Raw genomic sequence first — 23,471 nt, 5'->3', positions numbered from 1 at the left:
ATAAGACAACGAGGAATATATCACTATCCCATAAGACAATGAGGAATGTATCACTATCCCATAAGACAATGAGGAATGTATCACTATCCCATAAGACAATGAGGAATGTATCACTATCCCATAAGACAGTGAGGAATATATCACTATCCCATAAGACAGTGAGGAATATATCACTATCCTATAAGATAATGAGGAATGTATCACTATCCCATAAGACAATGAGGAATGTATCACTATCCCATAAGACAGTGAGGAATATATCACTATCCTATAAGATAATGAGGAATGTATCACTATCCCATAAGACAATGAGGAATGTATCACTATCCCATATGATAATGAGGAATATATCACTTTCCCATGAGGAATAAATCACTATCCCATAAGACAATGAGGAATGTATCACTATCCCATAAGACAACGAGGAATATATCACTATCCCATAAGACAATGAGGAATGTATCACTATCCCATAAGACAATGAGGAATGTATCACTATTCCATAAGACAATGAGGAATATATCACTATCCCATAAGACAATGAGGAATGTATCACTATCCCATAAGACAACGAGGAATATATCACTATCCCATAAGACAATGAGGAATGTATCATTATCCCATAAGACAATGAGGAATATATCACTATCCCATAAGATAATGAGGAATGTATCACTATCCCATAAGACAATGAGGAATGTATCACTATCCCATAAGACAATGAGGAATATATCACTATCCCATAAGACAATGAGGAATATATCACTATCCCATAAGACAATGAGGAATGTATCACTATCCCATAAGACAACGAGGAATATATCACTATCCCATAAGACAATGAGGAATGTATCACTATCCCATAAGATAATGAGGAATGTATCACTATCCCATAAGACAATGAGGAATGTATCACTATCCCATAAGACAATGAGGAATATATCACTATCCCATAAGACAATGAGGAATATATCACTATCCCATAAGACAATGAGGAATGTATCACTATCCCATAAGACAATGAGGAATATATCACTATCCCATAAGACAATGAGGAATATATCACTATCCCATAAGACAACGAGGAATATATCACTATCCCATAAGACAATGAGGAATGTATCACTATCCCATAAGATAATGAGGAATATATCACTATTCCATAAGACAATGAGGAATGTATCACTATCCCATAAGACAATGAGGAATATATCACTATCCCATAAGACAATGAGGAATATATCACTATCCCATGAGGAATGTATCACTATCCCATAAGACAATGAGGAATATATCACTATCCCATAAGACAATGAGGAATATATCACTATCCCATAAGACAATGAGGAATATATCACTATCCCATAAGACAATGAGGAATGTATCACTATCCCATAAGACAATGAGGAATATATCACTATCCCATAAGACAATGAGGAATGTATCACTATCCCATAAGACAATGAGGAATGTATCACTATCCCATAAGACAATGAGGAATGTATCACTATCCCATAAGACAATGAGGAATGTATCACTATCCCATAAGACAATGAGGAATATATCACTATCCCATAAGACAATGAGAAATGTATCACTATCCCATAAGATAATGAGGAATGTATCACTATCCCATAAGACAATGAGGAATATATCACTATCCCATGAGGAATATATCACTATCCCATAAGACAATGAGGAATATATCACTGTCCCATAAGACAATGAGGAATGTATCACTATCCCATAAGACAATGAGGAATATATCACTATCCCATAAGACAATGAGGAATATATCACTATCCCATAAGACAGTGAGGAATGTATCACTATCCCATAAGACAATGAGGAATGTATCACTATCCCATAAGACAATGAGGAATATATCACTATCCCATGAGGAATGTATCACTATCCCATAAGACAATGAGGAATATATCACTATCCCATACGACAATGAGGAATGTATCACTATCCCATAAGACAATGAGGAATGTATCACTGTCCCATAAGACAATGAGGAATATATCACTATCCCATAAGACAATGAGGAATGTATCACTATCCCATAAGACAATGTGGAATGTATCACTATCCCATAAGACAATGAGGAATGTATCACTATCCCATAAGACAATGAGGAATGTATCACTATCCCATAAGACAATACTGCTTGTTCCACAGACTTATTTTCCCCTCACAATTCCTTTCCAAGCCAAGCTCCTCCTTCACGGTTGAGGGCTGCGATTTGGACGGGTAGGGCAGTGCTCTCACACCAGCAGGCATGCTAAATCAGTCTGGACCCTCCACCCGATCTCTCCCCTCTGTGGGCAGTACCTGGCCTTTTGTTAACATCTCCCTAGACAGATGCAGCTGGAGATCAACAGAGCATGGGATTGTACCAAACCCCACCATGGCCTCGGCCTCAGCTTCGGCTCAAGCTTGACATCACCTAACCAGTGTTATTGATTTGTCTCATCTTCTCTCCAACTCATTTCATTCAGTTCGGCCTTTCACCTTTGGGCTCTCAGTTAAAAAAATAATAAAAGTTGTAGTTTCTGTAAAGCCCTTTGCTCTGAAGGAAGAAGACGCTCATAAAACTTGGGCAAACTTAGTGAAAGATACAACTGTGAGATGTCACAGTGCCACACAGCGATGAGCCATGTGTTGATTTCTTGCAGCCTCTTCCAGTCCTGGGTCGGTCGGTATGGTGGGGGGGTGGGGGGTGCGGGTGGGGACAGTCAGCAGAAGGCACGTCATCTGTCTGTCTCTTTGGGCTGTGGGATGATCAATGGGGCTGTGGTGGAAAGGGTGGACAGCTTTAAGTTCCTCGGAGTCCACATCACGGAAGACCTCTCCTGGTCCCTCAATACCTCCTCTCTGGTGAAGAAGGCCCAGCAGCGCCTATATTTCCTAAGGAGGCTGAAGGGATGTAACCTATCACCCCTGATCCTCTCTAACTTTTACCGCTGCACAATAGAGAGCATCCTGACGAACTGTATCACAGTATGGTATAGCAGCTGTAGCTACTATGACCGGAAAGCCCTGCAGCGGGTAGTCAAAACTGCCCAACGCATTACCGGCACCCGGCTACCGACCATAGAGCACATATACCAGAAACGCTGTTTACGGAGGTCACGGTCCATCATCAAAGACCCTACCCACCCCAGCCACAGTCTGTTCGTCCTCCTGCCATCTGGGAGACGCTACAGATGCATTCGCACCCGTACGACCAGATTTAGGAACAGCTTCTTTCCCAGGGCTGTCATCCTACTGAACTCCACAAATAAACTCTAAAGCCTGCACATCTGCCAATGCACTTTATTATGGTTATGTTTATGTTAATGTATTACAAGCCAAATGTATGTTGAATGTTTAAATGTCTTAATCTAAATGTACACTCTCGGGAGCCGCAAGCCTACATTTCGTTGTATTGCACTTGTGCACTAACAATGACAATAAAGTTGATTATTGATTATTGATTATTGATGTTGCCCGGTTCAGGCAGAGACGATGAGGAAAAGGGTGAAACGTGATTCAAATTTGGGGCTTTAAAGGCCTGGGTAACTTGTTGCTGAATTGTGATTTTGACGTTTCGGTGATGTTGTCCTGAGCCACAGAGTGAGGTTAAAGCGTTATATTAAAGGATGGTGCTGCCCTCAGGTAGTTCAGCATTCCAAAAATATGTCTCTGACAGAGGTTCATTGGACTGTTTCTTTTTTCTTTTAATTGATAGAAAATGTGGTCCTGATTATATCACATTTTTTTATAACTAGTAGCATTTTTTTTTGGAAAACAAAATAAACCAACAAAAGAAACATTCCCGAGATAGTTCACTTCCCAACTATAAAAGGCGATAGTTCCAGCTGTGGTTAGATAAGGATCTCAAAACATGTTCTTTGACACATTTGTGAGGCTGGGGGTCAGTTAATGTTGCCCTCTAGCATTTATCGAGACTTGATATGTATTTTCTCTCTGTAGTGACGTGTAACTATGGAAACGGAGGGTGCCAGCACACGTGTGATGACACTGATCAAGGCCCGAAGTGTGGATGCCATCTGAAATTTGCCCTGCACTCAGACGGGAAAACATGCGTCGGTGAGTGGCTGGCTCAAATCGAGGTACCGCAAACAACTACAAGGAACGGGGACTTGGAGTTGAGCAATCTGATGTAATCAGTCAAGGAAATAGCTTGGATTTACAATTTCATACACCATTTCCACATATAATGGGAAACAGAGTTGTTCAGTGAAGCCTGCCAGAAATCTGAAGGCTAAGCTTGGATGGATTCACAGATGTCAGAAGACTTTGAGGGTGGAGGGGGGTGGGGGGTGGGCGGGGGTAGATCTGAAAGGGTGAACTGATCTCAAGGTTTTTGTTTGCCAGGAATGAAGTGCATTAAATACTGAGCTGGTCTCTTTCCAAAGGGTAGGCAGACAGACAGCAGTCGTAAAGTGTTGTTCATTCTTGCAAGAAGAAAAGAAAATGTTGATTAAAGACGTGAATTGTGTGAGAGAGTTCTGGGACTGCAGGTGCAAACCCATATCGCGTCCGTCCACAGTGCAGCATGTTAGAGCACAGGGAGAGACTCATTCTCCTGGCTCCTCCATTCTCACCCAAGGAGGGCTCTGCTGCCAAGAAATGCTCTACTTGCCTGGCTGAAATTTGGCAACAGTGACTAATGAAGGTGAAAAAGTCTCCCTCATTTTCTTCTCATTTACAAGCAAGAAAATAGATGGCAGCAAAAGGTCCCGTGTGGTGAGCACTAATCCTGTCGTGCCAGGTTCATTGTGTTCCCAGTGGTAGACTTGTGTTGCATTCAATATCACAAGGATGAATCATTTGAAACACCCAACCAAGCCAATCCTGATACTGTATGTCTGCTCCAATAAATGACGCATGTGTTTTAGAAGGTGAATCTCTGGGTCCATCCGATACACTGTCTGACATGAATCAGTCATTCATGAAAGAAAGACTTATGAAATAATACTGAGCGGCTTATGGGTGGCGCTGTCCAGGGAGAGTATAAATACTCGGGCACGGGCCCAGCTTGCGCAGGACGTTCTTAACAGGAACTAGTGAAGGACACAATTAGACCTCCATGTTGTAAAACAGTTGATTAAAGCTTTGTTTAACGCTTAGACCAAGTGCCTAGTAGTTTTCTTACGTCAGTGTCATTGGCTTTGACCTCCAGTGACTTTAGGCCTAGCCCTATGTCAACCCTTTATCAGTGTAGTTTAACACATTCCCTCATACAGTTGTATTGTATGGTCCTTTACACTGAAAGTCTTTGCTGGTGCTGTTTTGTAGAAACATAGAAGATAGGAGCAGGAGTAGGCCATTCAATGAGATCATGGCTGATCATCCAAATTCATTACCCTGTCCCTGCCTTCTCCCCATATCCCTTGATCCCTTTAGCCTTAAGAAATATATCTAACTCCTTCTTGAATATATTTAATGAATTGGCCTCTACTGCCTTCTGTGGTAGAGAATTCCACAGGTTCACCACTCTCTGGGTGAATAAATTCCTCCTCATCTCTGTCCTAAATGGCTTACTCCTTATCCTTAGACTGTGACCCCTGGTTCTGGACTCCCCGACCATCGGGAACATCCTTCCTGCATCTAGTCTGTTTGTCTTGTTAGAATTTTATAAGTTTCAATGAGAGAATTTTATAAGTTTCATAAGTTTCATTTTATAAGTAGCAGCATGGTTAACCTGTAAGGCTGTTATATACGTAGAAATGTTCAGTTTATTGTAACCTACTATATGGGAGAGGATGGTCCTTGGCTCAGTTCCCAACCTATGCTGAATTAGTTACGCTCAGCTGGAACAGTGATAGAAGCTCTATAATTGGCCTCAGCATTCCTGAACCAGAGAAGGAATAATAAAAAAAGTGCAGCTATGGTCCCTGCTTCTAATAACCAGCCAGTTACATCCTACTGGAACCTGCTCAAGTGGAGAAAAGATCTGGCTTGGCTGGGATGCCCCTTGTGTTAAATAGCCTGTCAACACTGACAGTTCAGGCTCAAACATAACAAATAGCTACTTGGGTGAGATACCAGAGAGCTGACATCCTATGGAACTGCATCCCAGCATGAGTCATAAGCTTTGGATTCCCTCCCTAAAGCTCCCCGCCTCGCTACCTCCCTCTCCTCCTTTAAGATGCTCCTTAAAACCTACCTCTTTGGCCAAGCTTTTGGTCACCTGTCCTAATATCTCCTTTTGTGGCTCGATGTCAACATTTTGTTTGATAATACCCCTGTGAAGCACATTGGGATGTTTTACTACTTTAAGGGCACCATATAAATGCAAGTTGTTGTTGTTGTCGTCACTTTCAGGAGAGGACAAATTGGAGTACTTTTTTTTTAATGTTTAACTCTCACAATTCTCTTACTTTCCACCATTGAATTGCTAACGGTTTGAAAATGTAAGTACCTTTGTAAATTTACAAAGAGTAATGATTTTTGCATATTTGTCCTGGTTTCGTTTTATTGACTATTTTTGTTTAAAGTGCTAATGATAAGGGAATATGTGCAGGCTGATCCCCCACATATACCCAGATCATCCCCAATTAGGGAAGAGTGGAACAGTCAGAAAGCTGGCAACGGCCCCCATGCAAAACCCCACAAAGGGTAATGAATCAAGCCAGCAAGACTATCAACTCACTTAGGCAGGGCCCTTTAGATCTCTCTGTCGAACTCCAGGGACAATCATCAAACTATCTAAGCAGTAAAGAGTGTGCTGCCTTGAGACTGTACATGACCATATAAATAACCCGATCTACTATAGAACTGTGCTGTTGCTTCACAGATCCTATGGAATTTTTTTTGAAAGAAAATCAAAATAGAAAGCAAAGAAATACGACTGATTTAAATGGGAATCCTACACTTCTGGCCAAGGGTTGAAATTGGTGCGTTGAATTGAGGGAGAACAAAAAACAAGCCAGAAAATGTTTTGAATCTGTTGACTCACCAAAGCACAATTCCCTGGTAACAACTGTATCAGATCTCTCAGAATTAGTTAGGTTTATAACAAAACATCAAATAAGAAATGGCGTGTTTTTGTTTGGAAAGAATTAACACATTTTGCATTTGTTCAATTCGAATGAATTCTCCAATGGCCACACATTAAATAGTTTGCAGTGTTTATGTTGGCTGCCGGCACTCAATTGGGAATCATTGCTGGCTTTTTGATTGTACTCCTGTGGCTCGTAGGATGCAGTCGAGCCAACAGAAAACTTTAAATGCATGTCATGGATGACAGGACCAAGAGTATTTGAGTTTATGCTGCTCCCCCCACTCTGTTGAAATATTTCATACGTAGAATTTGAATGTGCTTTTCATGAAGGTCAATAGTTGAGGTTTCACTGGCGTGTGTTCACTGTCAGCAAACCATGCCCAACGGTACAAGATCTGCCGAGCGACCTGCACTAATTAATAACTAACTAATTACAGCATTATAGAGAAATGTTTTTAATCATCTCTTTTTACCCTCACCACCACCACTCCCCATCTCTCCCTCCCTCCACAGAATGAAAGAAATACAACTGTGTAAAGCTAAGGGCTCGTGATTAAGGGATTGTTAGGATTTCAGGGCTTTATAGGACTGTTTTCTCTCTTTACAATTTCACAGTTGTTCTTGTAAGCACATATTACCCTCTATAATCTGAAAACTACGGTGGTAATTTTAACCACAAAAAACGGGTGGGTTGGGGTCAGGCGGGATGTTAAAAAAAATTTTACATGATAAAACGCAAACCCGCCTCCAACTCGGCCACTGCAGGTTTTAACGGAGGCGAAACGGAGGCAGGCAACCACCCGCTCCCAGGAGGTGCGTTGGCCATTTAAATATTATAATGTGGCCGGCCGGGTATCCCAGGTTTCGGGGCACCTAGCGGCTAAAGGGAAGCGAGGACTGCTTCGGGGGAAAGGTAAGTGCCTTTGCAGCACTGCTTGTGGGCCAGGAGGAGCAGGAGTGCTTCTCCCCACTCCCCAAACTAACCTGCTTCCCCTGCTCGCAATCGGAACCCCACCCCCAGATCCAAAGACACCCCCGTGCGATCGGAACTCCCCCGGGATCAAAGATTGGAACTCTCTCCAGGGATCGGCGACCACCCTCCTCAACCCCATGCTCCCACTAACCCAGCTGCAGGCTCTCTACCTGCTCCTGGTCTGCGGCCTCCTCTAAAGTGTTCCCCGCCCGACAGGGAGCCAAGCCTGTCAATCAGGCCGGCTTCTGGTTGGGGAACCTGCTGGGAAAAAAGATGCAGGCTGTGGAGTCAAAACTCTGGTGGGGAAACCCTCCCGAACAAAACCCTGCTCACAAAACCCGCCCCAGTCAAGATCGGGGCCTATATTTTTTTAAAGAATCTGCTCTTGGAGAATTGTGTGACTCAAGGGTTTAACAAATACCCTTTGACATGAATCTTGTCATTCATGTAGAAATGACTTATGAAATAATACTGGGCGGCCTGCTGGTGGCGCTGTCCAGGGAGAGTATAAATACTCGGGCATGGGCCCAGCTTGCTCAGGACATTCTTTAACAGGAACTAGTGAAGGACACAACTAGATCTCCATGTTGAAAACCTGTTGATTAAAGCCTTGTTTAATACTCAGACCAAACGCCTAGTAGTTTTCTTACGTCACCCTTGCTTGCAGTAATCTGCGTATTGGATTAAATGTAGTTTTGTACTACACTATAATATATGGCGAATATTAAACTCAGGCAGAGTAATGTAGCTAATATATTTATTTATAATTAAATAGAGATACGACAACAACAATAACTTGCATTTATTTAGCACCTTTAATGTAGAAAAATGTCTCAAGGTGCTTCACAGAAGTGTAATCGGACAACAATTGAAGCTGAGCCACAAAGGGAAATATTAGGAAGGGTGACTAAAAACTCGGTCAGAGGGGTGGGTTTAAGGAGGCTCTTGAGGGCAGAGAAGGAGATGGAGAGGCAAAGCGATTTAGGAAATGAATTTCAGAGCGTAGGGCCGAGGCAGGTGAAGGCACAGCCACCAACTGGTGGGATGAAGGGAGTGAGGATGCACAAGAGGCCAGAGCATAAAACAGTTGACAAAATACTGGCAGAAGAATATAAACATGAATTTAATGAGAAACACCTGGGATGAGTTAGTTGCCTTTCATACTTCTAAAGTCTTTTGGGTTTGTAAAAAATAAAATCCTGGTTACTCAAAGCCTTCTGGGTTTTGGTGTTATGTAAATTGAAAAGTCTTCCTCAAGCAAGAAGTTAAAAGTGTGCTTTCCATTTAATGGAGAACTGGTCAGATCAGAAGAAAAATCAATGAGAGAAGGTTATTTGGCTCATCAAAGCTCAGCTTCTCATATTCTTTCTCAGGCTCGCAATCCAACAGCATTTTCAATGCTCCTAAAATCTGCATATTTACCAGCCTGCTTGACTACTAGTCCTACTAGCTTTCTTTAAAGATTTACATTATGTAAGCTATTTAATATTTTATCTATTCAACAAGCACTCCCGCAGCACCCTCGTCTCTGAGTCACAAGGTTGTGGGTTCAAGTCCCACTCCAGAGACTTGAGCACAAAAATCTAGGCCGATCCTCCAGTGCAGTACCGAGGGAGTGCTGCACTGTCGGAGGTGCCGTCTTTCAGATGAGACGTTAAACCGAGGCCCCGTCTGCTCTCTCAGGTGGATGTGAAAGATCCCATGGCACTATTTCAAAGAAGAGCAGGGGAATTCTCCTCGGTGTCCTGGCCAATATTTATCCCTCAATCAACATAACAAAAACATTTATCACATTGCTGTATGTGGGAGCTTGCTGTGCGCAAATTGGCTGCCACGTTTCCTACATTACAACAGTGACTACACTTCAAAAGTTCTTCATTGGCTGTAAAGCGCTTTGGGACATCCGGTGGTCGTGAAAGGCACTATAAAAATGCAAGTCTTTTTTTCTTTTTTTAATCTTTGTTCATTGCTCACCCCTCCTACACTTGGGATCGATTTTGTTCTTTGCACCTTCTCGATGCTTGCACAACTCTTTTGTAGACGACCAGGATTGCACACGGATTCCAAGTATGATCACACCAAGTTGTCAACGCCACTGCCTTTCTGTACCATAAACATTGGTTACATAACCTTGATGTAAAATGTAAGTGACAGCAGTGGTGTAATGTGCTGTATCAGCATGTGGTTCAATGATGGAGTCTTTGAAAAAAATAGTAATTCCACCTGCATCTAGACCCATGGGTTTAATGTGGGAAAGCAGTTCTACATTTAACTGGTTTGCCAAGAGATTTAGCGAGGATCTGTTTAGATTCAGTGTCATGTGATGTTTATATAAGACATGTGGAGCTGATCAATTGACATTAATTAGATTGTGTTATCATATGACACCAAGTCATTTACTTTCATTTTGCTGCAGGCAGATTTCCAGGAAGTTCAGCACATTGCAAATCACTTTTATTCAGGGTAATCTGTGTAGTCTCTGATCTGCAGAATTATTATTACTTTTGATTTTTACCTCAGGAAACCCAAATTCAAATCTCAGTTTCTCTTGACATTCAGCCTCAGGCTTGTGCTTGTTCCCTGAGCTTGACCAGCCTCTGCCAGCCCTCTGGGGTAGAAGGGGGAGGACTGGATCGGGAGTGATTGGGCGGACAGCAGCAAGAGGTACCACCCATGGGCATATCCCACTAAAGGGTCAATAATGTGTACGTGGTGGAGACGGGCAAGAAATAGAAAAATAAATGGTAGAAATGTAGTTACAAAGCAGTTTTCTTTAACCCACTGTAACCTTTCTGTTCTCATACTAAGGCCCTGTCAGATTGAAGTGTCAGATTGGGCCTTTTGATATTCAGGTTTTAACTGAATTCAGGGTAAAAAAAAAAAATCAGGTGAAATCACCCTGGTCTAGGTTCAGGCTTGAGGAATGGCAACTTCGGCAAGGTACTAGAGGGCGGTCAGTTCCACGGAATTATACCTTAGTAAGAGGCAGCACTTTGAGGAGAGGAGAAAATTGGAAGGTGGGGGTAGAAAGGCCTGTGTAATTGGTATAAGACATTGCCAAACTTCCAGCTCCTCCACTCATTGCTCTGACTAAAAGGAAAAGCCACTGGTTCCATTTCTATTCAACTCCAGACTGACAGTGTTTCTGTGCAGGAAGTTCCGGTGTCCCTGATGTGCATTGTGAAGCTATACTATGGTGGGTGTTTAATCTCACGTTGTTTTGATCTGTGCCCATTCTGTTTGCCTCTCCACAGAGACCTGTGCTGTGAACAATGGAGGCTGTGACAGCACGTGTCAGGACGCTGCCACGGGTGTCCGCTGTAGTTGCCCGGTTGGATTCACGTTGCAGCCCGACAGGAAGACATGCAAAGGTCAGTCCTCGCCTTGCCTACATCGCCCACAAAAACAAACATTTACCACTTTCAGTGTTGATCACCCAGTTTAGCAAAACGTTAGGATAAATTACAGTTTGCTCACTCATTTAGCTAAGTATTTGAATTAATATTGATATGGCTGGTCAGAGTAAACCAACAGAAGACATATGCTTGAGCCATGAATGGAGATCTTGATATCCTTAAACATCATTGACTGCAATATTTATTAACATGCTCGTATGATTGGACAATTTAGAATTGAACCTTTCAATAAAATGGAGCCAAGAATCCACTCGTCTGATTTAGACAATTTGAATTTCCCTAAATTCATGGGCGACAAAATTAGGTCACGCCCCCTTTTTAGCGCCCCGAAAAAGTTAGCGTCCCTGCGCCCGAAATTCACAGGTAGCACCCCAAGAGGGAGGCGAGGTGCTACTGGAAGTGTCCCGCCTCCCTCGTGGGGCACTGCGAGTGAATATTGCGGCACTACGTACCACAGCGCCACGCCGCGGTACTGCAGGCCTTCCTCCCCTTATTAAAGAGGAGGGGGCCCGGGGCCCAGCTGGGCCACCAGGAATCGGGAGTGCCGGCAAAAGAGCCCGGCACTCAAGAGGAGTGCCGGGTTCACGGAGCGCAGCCGACACCCTGTGGGGGAGCTTCACAGGAGGCCGGGGTCGGCAACGGGGGCAGGTGCTGGCAGGTGGCCAGTAACAAAAATGGCTGCCCGGCAGCTCCCCTTTAATTTGCACCGCCCCGGCCGCAGGGAGGCCCCCTTGACCCTGTCGGACATAGTTCCGTCAGTAAGTCAGGGGGGTGCTAACAAAGATCGCAGCCGGGGCGTGAGCAGGGCGCTGCGCATGGTGATGACATCATCGCCAGAGGTGCAGCTCCGCGGGGTGCTAACTGTTACTGCAGCCGCTAACCTCCTGCTGAATTTCGCGGGAGGCGTTAGCGGCACCGTGCCCGGGCGCTAGTTGCTTTGCGCCCCATTAGCGTCCTCTTAGGCGCTGACGGGAGGCGCAAATCAACCGAATTTTTCCCCCATGGGGTTTTGTGAGGCAACTTACCTTAACTCAGATTGGTCACGGTCATTAAATTGATGGCCATAACCTGTGGAATTTCACAATGGCAGCCAGTTTTCCATTTTAGTTGTGGTGTTTCCAACCTCCTGATGTGTGCTCTGCATACAATGGAGTATTCTGGGATTCTGCTAAAACCTAATAGAGTTCCCCAACTATGCTGCCCCTAGCACCGGTTACCTGGAAAATAAAAAAGTATTAAGATGGTGGCAATGGTTAGAATGGAGGGCGACTAGGTACAAGTTTCAAAGTCATGAGACTTGGCTGGCTGGGGTATGGCAATGGGAGGAAGCAGAACAACTGGCAAGAGGTGACAGGAAATATAGGGGAGGGAAGGAAATAGAGGGGAATTGTGAGGAATGACTGGGTGAAGAAAAACTGCACCAAGAGTAATGGATAAGCAATGAGCCTGAGAAAAGAAAGGAGAACCATAGGAAAAGAGAGAGCAGTAGTGTAGCGATATCGTAAATTCATTCAAGAAGAACATGTTTACAATGCCACTATACAAAGGCCAGAACAATCTTCCTCCAAGCTCAGTAAATAGAATGAGGCCATCATAGCTGTAAAATAAAACCATCCAGATGAAATAATAAGGTTTAGTAAGCAGCTGAAATGTCTCATACCTACATAATGCAGTAATCAAGGCTGTACGGCCCCTGGGGTACAAGCATGAATTATGTAAATTAAAGACATGGTAACTTAAAGGTTAAGAGCACGTGCTTGACTGTGATTGATGGGTGAGTGTGTTTCATGACTTCATTAGTTTAGAATTAGATACAGGAGGATTTCTTAGAGGAGGTATATATTCTGATTTGAATGGGTCAGTTACACTGTCATTGCTGCAGTGATATCACAGTTTTCACATCTGTTTAACGGTATTCCCCATCTGTTTAACGGTATTCCTCATCTGCGTCCTGCTCCTCGGCGACATAGTCTGCGTGCCAGTGATATTCGGCTCCGCCCCTCTGTTACCTTCCTTGACTCGATGAATACCACTCTGTTGTCTGACTGCTTGTCGTTCCTCCAGATCAAAGCCACCCTGTTCAGCTGCTGCCAAAAACTCTGCACCCTGGACACCCCCCCGCCGCCCCGCCCCCCCCGCCGCACTGCCCCCCCCGCCCCCCAATGTAATGAATTCAGAGCTCATCCTTGTTTAAAAATCCCCCCATGGCTTCACCTGGCCTTCAGCCCTACACCCAGCACACATCCTCTGCTCTAATGACACTGGCCTCCTCTGGCTCCTCCCCTCCCCCTCCCCCTCCAGTGACTGAGTGGCTTCAGCTGTCTGGACCCAATCCGCTGGCACTCAATCGCTAAATGGCTCCTCCTTCCTATATCATTCCCTCTCCTTCAGAAGCCTCCTCAAAACCCAACTCTTCAACCATGCCTTCAGTCACCTCTCGCATTACTTCTCCAATTACCCTTGGTGATCATATTCGCAAAAATGAGTTTTGAGCATGTTGCGTTCCGAAAATAGTCTGCTTGGAAACCCACAACACAGCCAGCATCGTAATGGCTGTAAAACAGGTTTTTTTCCTTAATTTTTTTTTAGTGTTCCTCTTTTTACTTTTCAGTAGACTAATGCATTTGTATTCATAACAATGATTCCAGTACATTGAAACAATTTAAAGTAAATCAATTGCACAAGTTAATGGAACACAGAGACAGGACCTGTGAAAGGTTCATACGAGAACCCACCATCGTTATTGATGCTGTCCTGAGCTTCTGGGCCAAGAGAGAGGCCAAGAGACCAATGACAGGTCAGAGATAGAGAGCACAAGAGTTAAAATATTTCTAGGTATAGTTTTACCCTAACTTGTTTGTAAATTTTAAATTGACTGTAAACTTTTCAGGATTTCTGATGGCTTGTAAACATTTCTGACTGACTAACTGTCTCCTATTTGTTTATAAACGCTTCAGAAGACTTCAGTATATATTGTCCATCATTAGCTATTTACTTGTTCACTGATATTGGGCTCCAGATTTGGTTTCTCTGCTTCCTATCATCCAATATTCAGCTACCTCAACAGATCAGTGAGTAACGGCATTCACTGGTGTGGCATTGAGCCAAACAGACCGGGAAGGTTCAGTCCCTGGTCTTTGCCGAGTGCAACCAGGGCAACAGTGATGTTCTAGAATGATCTCACTGCTCATGGCCCAGGATGGGATGGGCGATGGGGGTCAGGGAAACCCATCCTGGCTCCCCATCCAGATCGCTTTCCCGTGACTCCCGTCAGAAGCTGCCCCTATTATGTCGGGTGAAGACGGGATCAGGTCCAGTTGCAACACCCTCCACAGCCGAATACGTTGCTGACCCTCACTGCCTGTGGAACTCTACTGCCGCAAGAGTTAGAAGGGGGAGAAAAATATTGCCGTTCATTTTCTGCAACAATAGTGTTTTTCTATGGACAAGATGATCCTGTGGGGGAGAAATTCGGTTGGTAGCGCCAGCGATTAGCGCCTAAAGAGGCCGAGAAGTGGGGCGTTAGCCAATTTTCGGCCGGGCACAGTGAACCCAGCGCCTCTTACCATATTGAGTGGCTTTTAGCGCCGGCGCTAAATCTTAGCGGCCGCTTGCGGGTGCAGGCAGATCATGACGTCATTTCAGTGTGCAACGCCTTTTTGGCGCCCCGGACCGGAAATTCAATGGTGCGCCCCTTCGTTCCGCCTGGCGCTAATAAGGACAGCTTACTGGAACGTTCCTCAGTCGCTTTCGGGCTTAGGGGGGCGCTCTTTAAAGGGGACTGCACTGGTATAAAAGCGGCAGCCATTTTGGGAGCACAACTTCTTTGGGATTTTCACAGAGTTGCAGAGTTGCACTCTGAGAGCCACATCACTAGTGACCCAGCGCTGCCAGAGGACCGTCAGCCTTCAGACCATCACCCTGCTGCTGGTGAGCCTTTACACCCTGTATAATTTCTTGTTACCTATTATTATGGGGGCTGCTTTGGAGGGGAACGTCCTGCTGCTCGACCATCTGGAAAGGGCACAGAGACGGAGGGAGAGAGGTCCAGGAATGGCCAGAAGGAGGAGGTCCATCAGACGTCGCCACACCAGACCTTACGCTGCCAGGGTATTCAGGCAGCAGTTCTCCTACCTCAACATGTCGGAGGAGCAGTGTCTTAGGAGGCTGCGATTCAGAAAGGAGGTGGCGACTGAGCTGTGCCACCTGCTTCAGGCAGATCTTCAGCCGCAGATAAGGTGCAGGACCTCTCTGTCGGTGGCTGTCAAGATTACAGTAGCACTGAATTTCTATGCGACCGGCTCCTTCCAGGCAGCAACTGGGGACATTGCCAACGTCTCCCAGTTTGCGGTGCATAGCTGCATCCAGCAAGTAACAGATGCCCTGTTTAAAAGGCGGCGGCAGTACATCTCCTTCACTGTGACACCGGAGAAGCAGCGGGAGCGCGCAGAGGGCTTTGCGGCAATAGCGGACTTCCCCATGGTGCAGGGCGCCATTGACTGCACGCACGTGGCTTTGCGGGCGCCTGTTTTGAATCCTGAGGACTTCCGCAACCGCAAGGGGTTCCACTCCTTGAATGTGCAGCTGGTCTGTGACCACCGGCAGCTGATCCTCGCAGTCAATGCTCAGTTCCCAGGCAGCAGCCACAACGCATTCATCCTGCGCCAGACTTCAGTAGCAGACCTTTTCGAGGCCCCGGCTCACCCAGAAGGCTGGCTTCTCGGTGACAAGGGCTATCCTCTGTGCCCATGGCTGATGACCCCGCTCCGTTCGCCCAGCACCCCTGCAGAAGAGCACTACAACGTCAGCCATCAGGCAACGAGGAACATTGTGGAGCACACAATCGGCGTGCTGAAGCAGCGGTTCCGCTGTTTGGACCATTCGGGAGGCGCCTTGCAGTACTCACCAGAGCGAGTCTCCCACTTCGTCGTTGTCTGCTGCATGCTCCATAACCTCGCCACCCTGCACACCCAGCCAATGCCAGCAGACATTGAAGGACCAGCAGAGCAGGAGGAGGAGCAGGAGGAGGAGCAGGAGGAGGAGGAGGAGGAGGAGGAGGAGGACCAAGACGGGAGGGTCCCAGAAACCGGAAGGGCCGTCCGTCAGAGGCTGATAAGGAGTCGGTTCTAGGCCCCTCTGACGGAATGCTTGGTGCCAATCGAAGACCAGGAATGGAACCATTCGGATAACCCAAAGCCTATGAAGGCCAGTATGAATGTAAAGAGCAGACATGGCCAATGTCAATAAAATAATTTGTTTATTTTGAAAAATGTGCTTCCTTCCAACATGACAAAGCAATGGCACCAGAAAGCTTAACTAACAAACTAACACATAAGTGGCTTGCACACCCGGGAGACTATCCAAAACATTACTAACATTCAGACCAACTGACTCGCACACCCGGGAGACTATCCAAAACATTACTAACATTCAGACCAACTGCCTCGCACACCCGGGAGACTATCCAAAACATTACTAACATTCAGACCAGCATCCACGGCCTTGATTTCTAGACGTCTCAGCAGCACCTTCTACTCTTTCCCCTTTGATGGTGATCTACTTCTCTTGCGAGAACGGCCCCTTCCCTCCCTGCAGCTCCTCCGTAATGGGACCTCAGTGGCTGCATGAAGGCTGGGGGACGCCTGCTGACTGTCTGAAAGCGCAGATGCCCCTGAGGGACAGCCTGGACGGACTCTGGGCTTGGAGGGCCCGGATGCTGACTGCTCCAACTGGGCATGGGTGGAAGCAGTCTGTCCTGCAGGTGATGGCAGCTGCAGTGGAGACGTGCCAGCGGTGGCATCAGGAATGCTGACATCCTGAGAGCGGACACCTGCTCCGTGGTCGGCCGACACACTGGCACTCTGACGGGGCAGCACCGCAGCATGCGAACCAATCGGCTGGTCCACAGATTGCTGGCCTGCTGTGGTGCAGCAAGGGCCCCGGGTAATCCTGCCTGAACCATCGAGGGTGGCAGCAGTCAGTGCTTGTGTGGCCTCAATCTGCCTCTGCATGAGGCCAGCGAGTGACTGCGTGGCAGCACTCAGCACTTGCGTGGCAGGTGCCAGTGCTTCGGTGAAGCCCTGGACAGTCCTTTCCAGTGCTTCGGTCAAGCCCTGGACAGTCCTTTCCAGTGATGCACCGAAGCCCTGGACAGTCCTTTCCAGTGATGTACCGAAGCCCTGGGCACTCCTTTCCTGTGCTGCCCTGAAGTCTTGTACACTCCTCGCCTGTGCTGCCCTGAAGTCTTGCACACTCCTTGCCAGTGTCTCGATGGATTCAGGCATCCTTGCCACTGCAGCCATCAGCTCAGTGTGCCTGAGCCGAGCCTGGGCGCTCATTTCTGCGAGGGAACACACCTCTTCTGCGCTCTGTGCAGCAGTCATCGTGGCCTGACTCGCCCTCGGGGGAGACGGCTCCCGAGCTTCCCTACCCCCCTTGCGTTGCTGGAGCCCGCTGGTTCCTGCAACTGGTTCCTCCTCAGAGCCACCCCCCCCGCTCCCCTCCAGGGAAGCACTATCCCCAGTCTGCAGATGGGCTGGCTCGCCTGAGGGTGGTACGGATGGTTCGGCTTCCTCCTGCTCGTCGCCTCTGGAGTCAATGTCCCTGGCAGCTTGATGGCCCGGCTCCTGAGCTGGTGATGCAGCATCTGAAAGCAGGGAGGTTGAAGAGTGCTTTAGCGAAAGGACAGGGTGGCAGCAAGGGATGTAAGAGTGCTGCAATGCTCTGACATGGGTCCAGAGTGAAAAAGCATGCTGGTGGGGGGAACAAGTGGAAGGAGGCAATTCAAAAAGGTGATGACCTTACCATCGCTGTGCACAATGGGGTTGGCAGCTCCAGTGGTGACAGGGCCACTCATCCGGCCTCCAACAATCTGGTGGACTCTTTCCTCCAGGTCCGTCAGTGTCTGCAGCTGAGGAGGGCCTCCTCCGGTACGAATCTGTTCCCTCCGGTTCCTGGCCAGCTTGGCCTGCAGGAGAAAGGACGGGAAGTGATGAAACATGCTGCCCTGAGTGGTCATCTCATGCCCCCCATGGTGGAACAGCCCTTACAGTATGCCCTGAGTGGTCATCTCATGCCCCCCATGGTGGAACAGCCCTTACAGTATGCCCTGAGTGGTCATCTCATGCCCCTCATGGTGGAACAGCCCTTACAGTATGCCCTGAGTGGTCATCTCATACCCCCCATGGTGGAACAGCCCTTACAGTATGCCCTGAGTGGAATGTGCATGTGTGTTCCCAGAAAGGGACATGGGTGCTGGCTGACAGATGGCCATTGGAGCATCGCACACCCTCTGGCCATAAAGTCAGGTGCAGATGGAGGGATGAAGAAGATTGCCAAAAAGCCACTCACCCTAACGACCCGAGTGAGATCGTTGAACTTCTTCCTGCATTGCACAGGAGTCCTGGGCGCCACGCTGCTGGATTTGACTATTTGCGAAACGTCCCTCCAAGCTCTGCGGTACTCGTTCTGATGAGGCCTCCTGCCATTGTCAGGGTACAGCAGTGCTCGCCGGCGCTCCACTGCGCCAACCAAAGCATCCAATGCCCCATCGGTAAAACGCTCCGCTCTCTGCCTCACCCTCTCCATCTGGTCAAAGTTTGTAACGCCACAGAATGAACAGCGCCGATTTTGAGGCCTACAGGGCAATGAGTGTGGCTGCTGATCCTAAATGACCCGCCCCTTTAAGAGCTGGCCGGCGCCAGCATGTCTCGTGGTCATCGATTATTGACAGCACCTGCGCTGCGCCCGGCCGCCCAGGTATTGAGTAGCGCCGCCAGGTTAGCGCCTTAGGTGTCCCGTGCAGCGCCTGATTTTACGCCACAATCACCTTTAGGGGTGATGCAACTCAATATCGCTTGAGGTGGCGATGAGTTGCGCCTGGCGATAGATTTTGCGCACCGCCAATTCTAGCGCCCCAAGCGGGGCTATACCCAATTTCACCCCCAATGTGTCTTCTATATATTTTTGCATATCGTGTGCGTCAAACTTTAAATGTGTCCATAGGTCAAAAAAATCTGTTGCACTTTTCTGATTAGCTGAAATTTCCCAGGAACCAATCAAAAATGCTTACATTACTTTCTCTGAGCAGTTCTCTCACAAACCATTTTCAAATCTTTTCAGCAGCCAGATTGTTTTCTCACCCACCCCAACTATGCACCCCCTACAAATACAAATTATAATGGAAACACCTTAAATAAACAATTCAACCCTTCTCAAAGCAAACTACAAAACCTACCACTTCTCTTGCCCAACTCATTTTCCGACATGTAGTACAACTTTCACCCTTAGTGGTCTGGACTCCCTTAGGCCAAAGACTCGTCTTCTCCCCCCTTCTTACAATTTTTACCATTTTCCTGGGCTTTCATCCTGATCTTTTTTAGGACTCCACACATGAACCGTCTGATTTCCCCACCCTCTCCCGACCTCACTGTCCTCTGCCTCCGACTGCTGCAGGCATGCACAGGTCACTGAGTGAGATATGCACCTCCTATTAATCTTCATTGTAACTCCATTGGATGTGATAACTGCTGTTCTGTTCTGGGACCTCAACTCTTCTTCATATTTATTAATGATTTGGATGAAGGAATAGAGAGTTACATACCCAGGTTTTCAGGTGGCACTGAATTAGGAGGGACAGCAAATAGTGTGGATGGGAGCAGGAAGTTGCAAAGGGACATAGGCAAATTAAGTGAGTGGGCAAAATTATAGCAGATGGAGTTTAGTGTTGGCCAAGTGTGAGGTCATCCACATCGAACCTAAGAAAGATAAATTGGAGTATTATCTAAATGGATACGAGGAACTGTACAGAAACAAAGAGGTTTAGTACACAACCATTTAAAGCTAGTAGACAGGTACAAAAAGCCATCAATAAGGCTAATGGAAAGTTGGTCTTTATCTCAAAGGGGCTGGAATACAAAGGGGAGGAGGTGATGCTTCACTTGTACAGAGCCTTGGTCAGACCCCATCTGGAGCACTACATTCAGTTTTGGGCACCGCACCTCAGGAAGGATCTATTGGCCCTGGAGGATGTACAGCGCAGATTCACCAGAATGATACCAAGGTTTAGGGGATTAAATTATGAGGACAGTGGGAGGGGGGAGAAAGGGAAAGAAAAATAAATACAAAAACATATTTTGTGGAGAGCTTATATACAGTAAAAAAAAAATCTTCCTATTTAAACTCGTTACTTGTAGCAGTCACACATTACTGCATCAGTAGCAGGAGTTGTGTTCACGGACTCAATAAAACAGACTCAGTTCAAAAAAAAGATAACTCCCAAGATATGATTTAACACTACTCAAGCGTGATACAGATGGCTATCTAGCCAGCCCCCCCCCCCCCCACCCCCCGCGGTCTTTGATGCTTCTTCACGCAGATGACTCAACCCTGTTTGAGTGTGTACAAGATCGCCCTCACTTCATCGGTGCAAAAGTTCAGCTGCGAATTTCTCCCAGCGCTGGGAAAGGATCTGTTTGCACCCCAGAGTAAATATTGAAGCTATTTTACCACTGGCTCCACGGCCACCATTTTGATTTGCCAGCGTCCACTTTGATGCCAAAATACAAATTGTTCAGGCTGTAACGTGGTCCCAGATCCCACACTTGTATTTGCCAGTACGGTACACTCGAAGATGCCTCTATACGCAACAGGATCATACAAACTAACTGACTTCGTGAAAACACATCTCCTTAGTTCTGGAGGAGCGGGACATTTCTCAGCTGTTAGGAGAGAAGAAAAAGCAACACATGTATTTATATTGTATCTTTCATGTTCCAAGGATGTCCCAAAGCCATTTGCAGCCAATCAATTACTTTTGAAGTGTTACTTTGTAGCCAAATGAAGTAAGCAATTTCTGCACAGTAAGGCCCCACAAACAGCTGTGAGCTGAATGACCAGATAACCTGTTTTGGTGGTGTTGGTTGAGAGCTGAATGTTGGGCAGGATGCCGGGAGAACTCTCCTAGTCTTTGAATCGTCCCATGGGATCTTTTACATCCACCTGAGAGGGCAGAAAAGGCCTTAGTTTAACATCTCATTTTGAGGACAGCACCTCCTGACAATCCTCAACAATGCTCTGAGGTGTCAAGCCTAGATTTTGTGCTTATATCCTAGAGTGAGTCTTGAACCCCCAGCTTTCAGTCCCAGGAAAGAGTGCTGCCACTGAGCCAAGCTGACACATACCTTCTTGCAGAAATGTCAAGACTGCCAAGATCCATTTTGAGTACGGCAGCTTGTGCATCAGTCAGGTTTGTACTCAAAACTGGAGTTGAAAGGACAGTCTACTGACTCACTAAATCAGCAGCTCACACTAGTTTTGCATTCTAATGTTGACATTTCTTTCTATATCCTTGTGATGTACATCCCTGTTAACCTGTATTATGCTGTCTGACGGTGTTTATTGCCAACGTACAATATATGAAGCATATAAAGAAACGTACCGTGTATGAGTCAATAGTCATTGAGCCTCAGTTTGAATATGGTTTATTTTGGTGTACGGGTTAAACAAATATGGAAGGTGCAAGGGAAGAATGGTTATCAATTTTAAAAGCCATAAATTATCACTATTGAAACATGGTTAAAGTATTGCAAGTGGACATTTTCTAGATGCAGTTTTTAATAGTCATAAAATGTGTCTTTTGTATATGTACAAAGGGAGATAACTGCCATATTAAAAGCTGCATGAAACTGGGGTTATCCAGTCCCCTCGTGCAGCCCATTATCCTTCATCAAGTGAAATACAAACTACCAGTAAATCCAGTCTTTCGGGTGTATCAGAACTAGTAGCTCAGTCATTAACAAGTGCATAAATCACCCAGTGACTGCCGGTTTCATACAACACTCCAACTCACTGCTGTGAAGAAGTGAATATTCCTTCAGAAGATCCACTGAATTATTAAATGTTTCAAATCTCTCTTCATTGCCATCTGGATAATACAATTATTGATGGGGAAAAGTAAAAAAAGGGTTCAGGTCTGTGAGAACTTTCAAAGTCTGGTGCAGCCCAAAAATGTTTGGGAAGCTTGGCTCCTCTATCAGTCTGTCATAAACAAAAAGCCAAAGCTCTCTATACATTTGAGCATGACGACCATTGACATCTGTAACAGGGACCATTGGTTACTGCCTTGTAACAGGGACTATTGCTTACTGCCCTGTAATAGAGCGAAAATTAAAATTACAGCGGAGAAGGCAATAGAGCAAGGTAGCAGTGGGGGCATTAAAAACCAGAGCATGTCAGGAAGGGACAGAATGTATAATGATAAAGGTAAAGTAGTAAAAGGGGTAAAAGTAGGAATAAATCGTCAGAAAACAGATTTGAAAGTTCTTTATCTGAATGCACGCAGCATTCGTAACAAAATTGACGAATTGACGGTGCAAATAACTACACATGGGTATGATCTGGTGGCCATTACGGAAACATGGCTGCAAGATAATCATGAATGAGAACTAAACATACAAGGGTATTTGACAATTAGGAAGGACAGACAGGAAGGAAAGGGAGGTGGGGTTGCTATGTTAATCAAGGATGGAATCACTGCAATAGTCAGAAATGATATTGGGTCAAAGGATCAGGATAGTGAAACAGTTTGGGTGGAGATAAGGAATAATAAGGGGAAAAAGTCACTAGTGGGCGTAGTTTATAGGCCTCCTAACAGTTGCAACTCTGTTGGTCGGAGTATAAATCAGGAAATAGTTGGGGCTTGTAATAAGGGAACAGCTATAATCATGGGGGATTTTAACTTTCATATTGACTGGACTAATCAAATTGGGCATGGCAGCATTGAGGAAGAGTTCATAGAGTGTATTAGGGATGGGTTCCTTGAGCAGTATGTAACTGAACCAACCAGGTGGCAGGCAATCTTAGATCTGGTCCTGTGTAATGAGACAGGATTAATAAAAAATGTCCTAGTAAAGGATCCCCTTGGAATGAGTGACCATAATATGGTTGAATTCCAAATTCAGTTTGAGGGTGAGAGAGTTGGATCTCAAACCAGCGTACTAAGCTTAAATAAAGGAGACTATGAAGGTATGAGAGTAGAATTGACTAAAGTGGACTGGGAAAACAG

General features: G+C 45.9%; 1 protein-coding gene across 1 annotated transcript in view; it reads left to right on the top strand.

Annotated features, from left to right (window-relative positions):
- Positions 1 to 23,471, top strand: part of LOC147105286 (signal peptide, CUB and EGF-like domain-containing protein 3) — a 430,332-nt gene that overhangs the window by 288,527 nt on the left and 118,334 nt on the right. The window contains exons 6-7 of the mRNA XM_086011491.1: positions 3,982 to 4,098; positions 11,246 to 11,362. Of these exons, the coding sequence (XP_085867617.1) occupies positions 3,982 to 4,098; positions 11,246 to 11,362 (234 nt within the window). The remainder of the gene's footprint in view (positions 1 to 3,981; positions 4,099 to 11,245; positions 11,363 to 23,471) is intronic.

Source organism: Somniosus microcephalus, chromosome 18, assembly GCF_052327205.1.
Source record: "Somniosus microcephalus isolate GS21.2 chromosome 18, FLI_Smic_1.0, whole genome shotgun sequence".
Taxonomy (NCBI): domain Eukaryota; kingdom Metazoa; phylum Chordata; class Chondrichthyes; order Squaliformes; family Somniosidae; genus Somniosus; species Somniosus microcephalus.
Note: the sequence above shows the minus strand (reverse complement) of the source record. Positions and strands in the feature narration are given on the sequence as shown.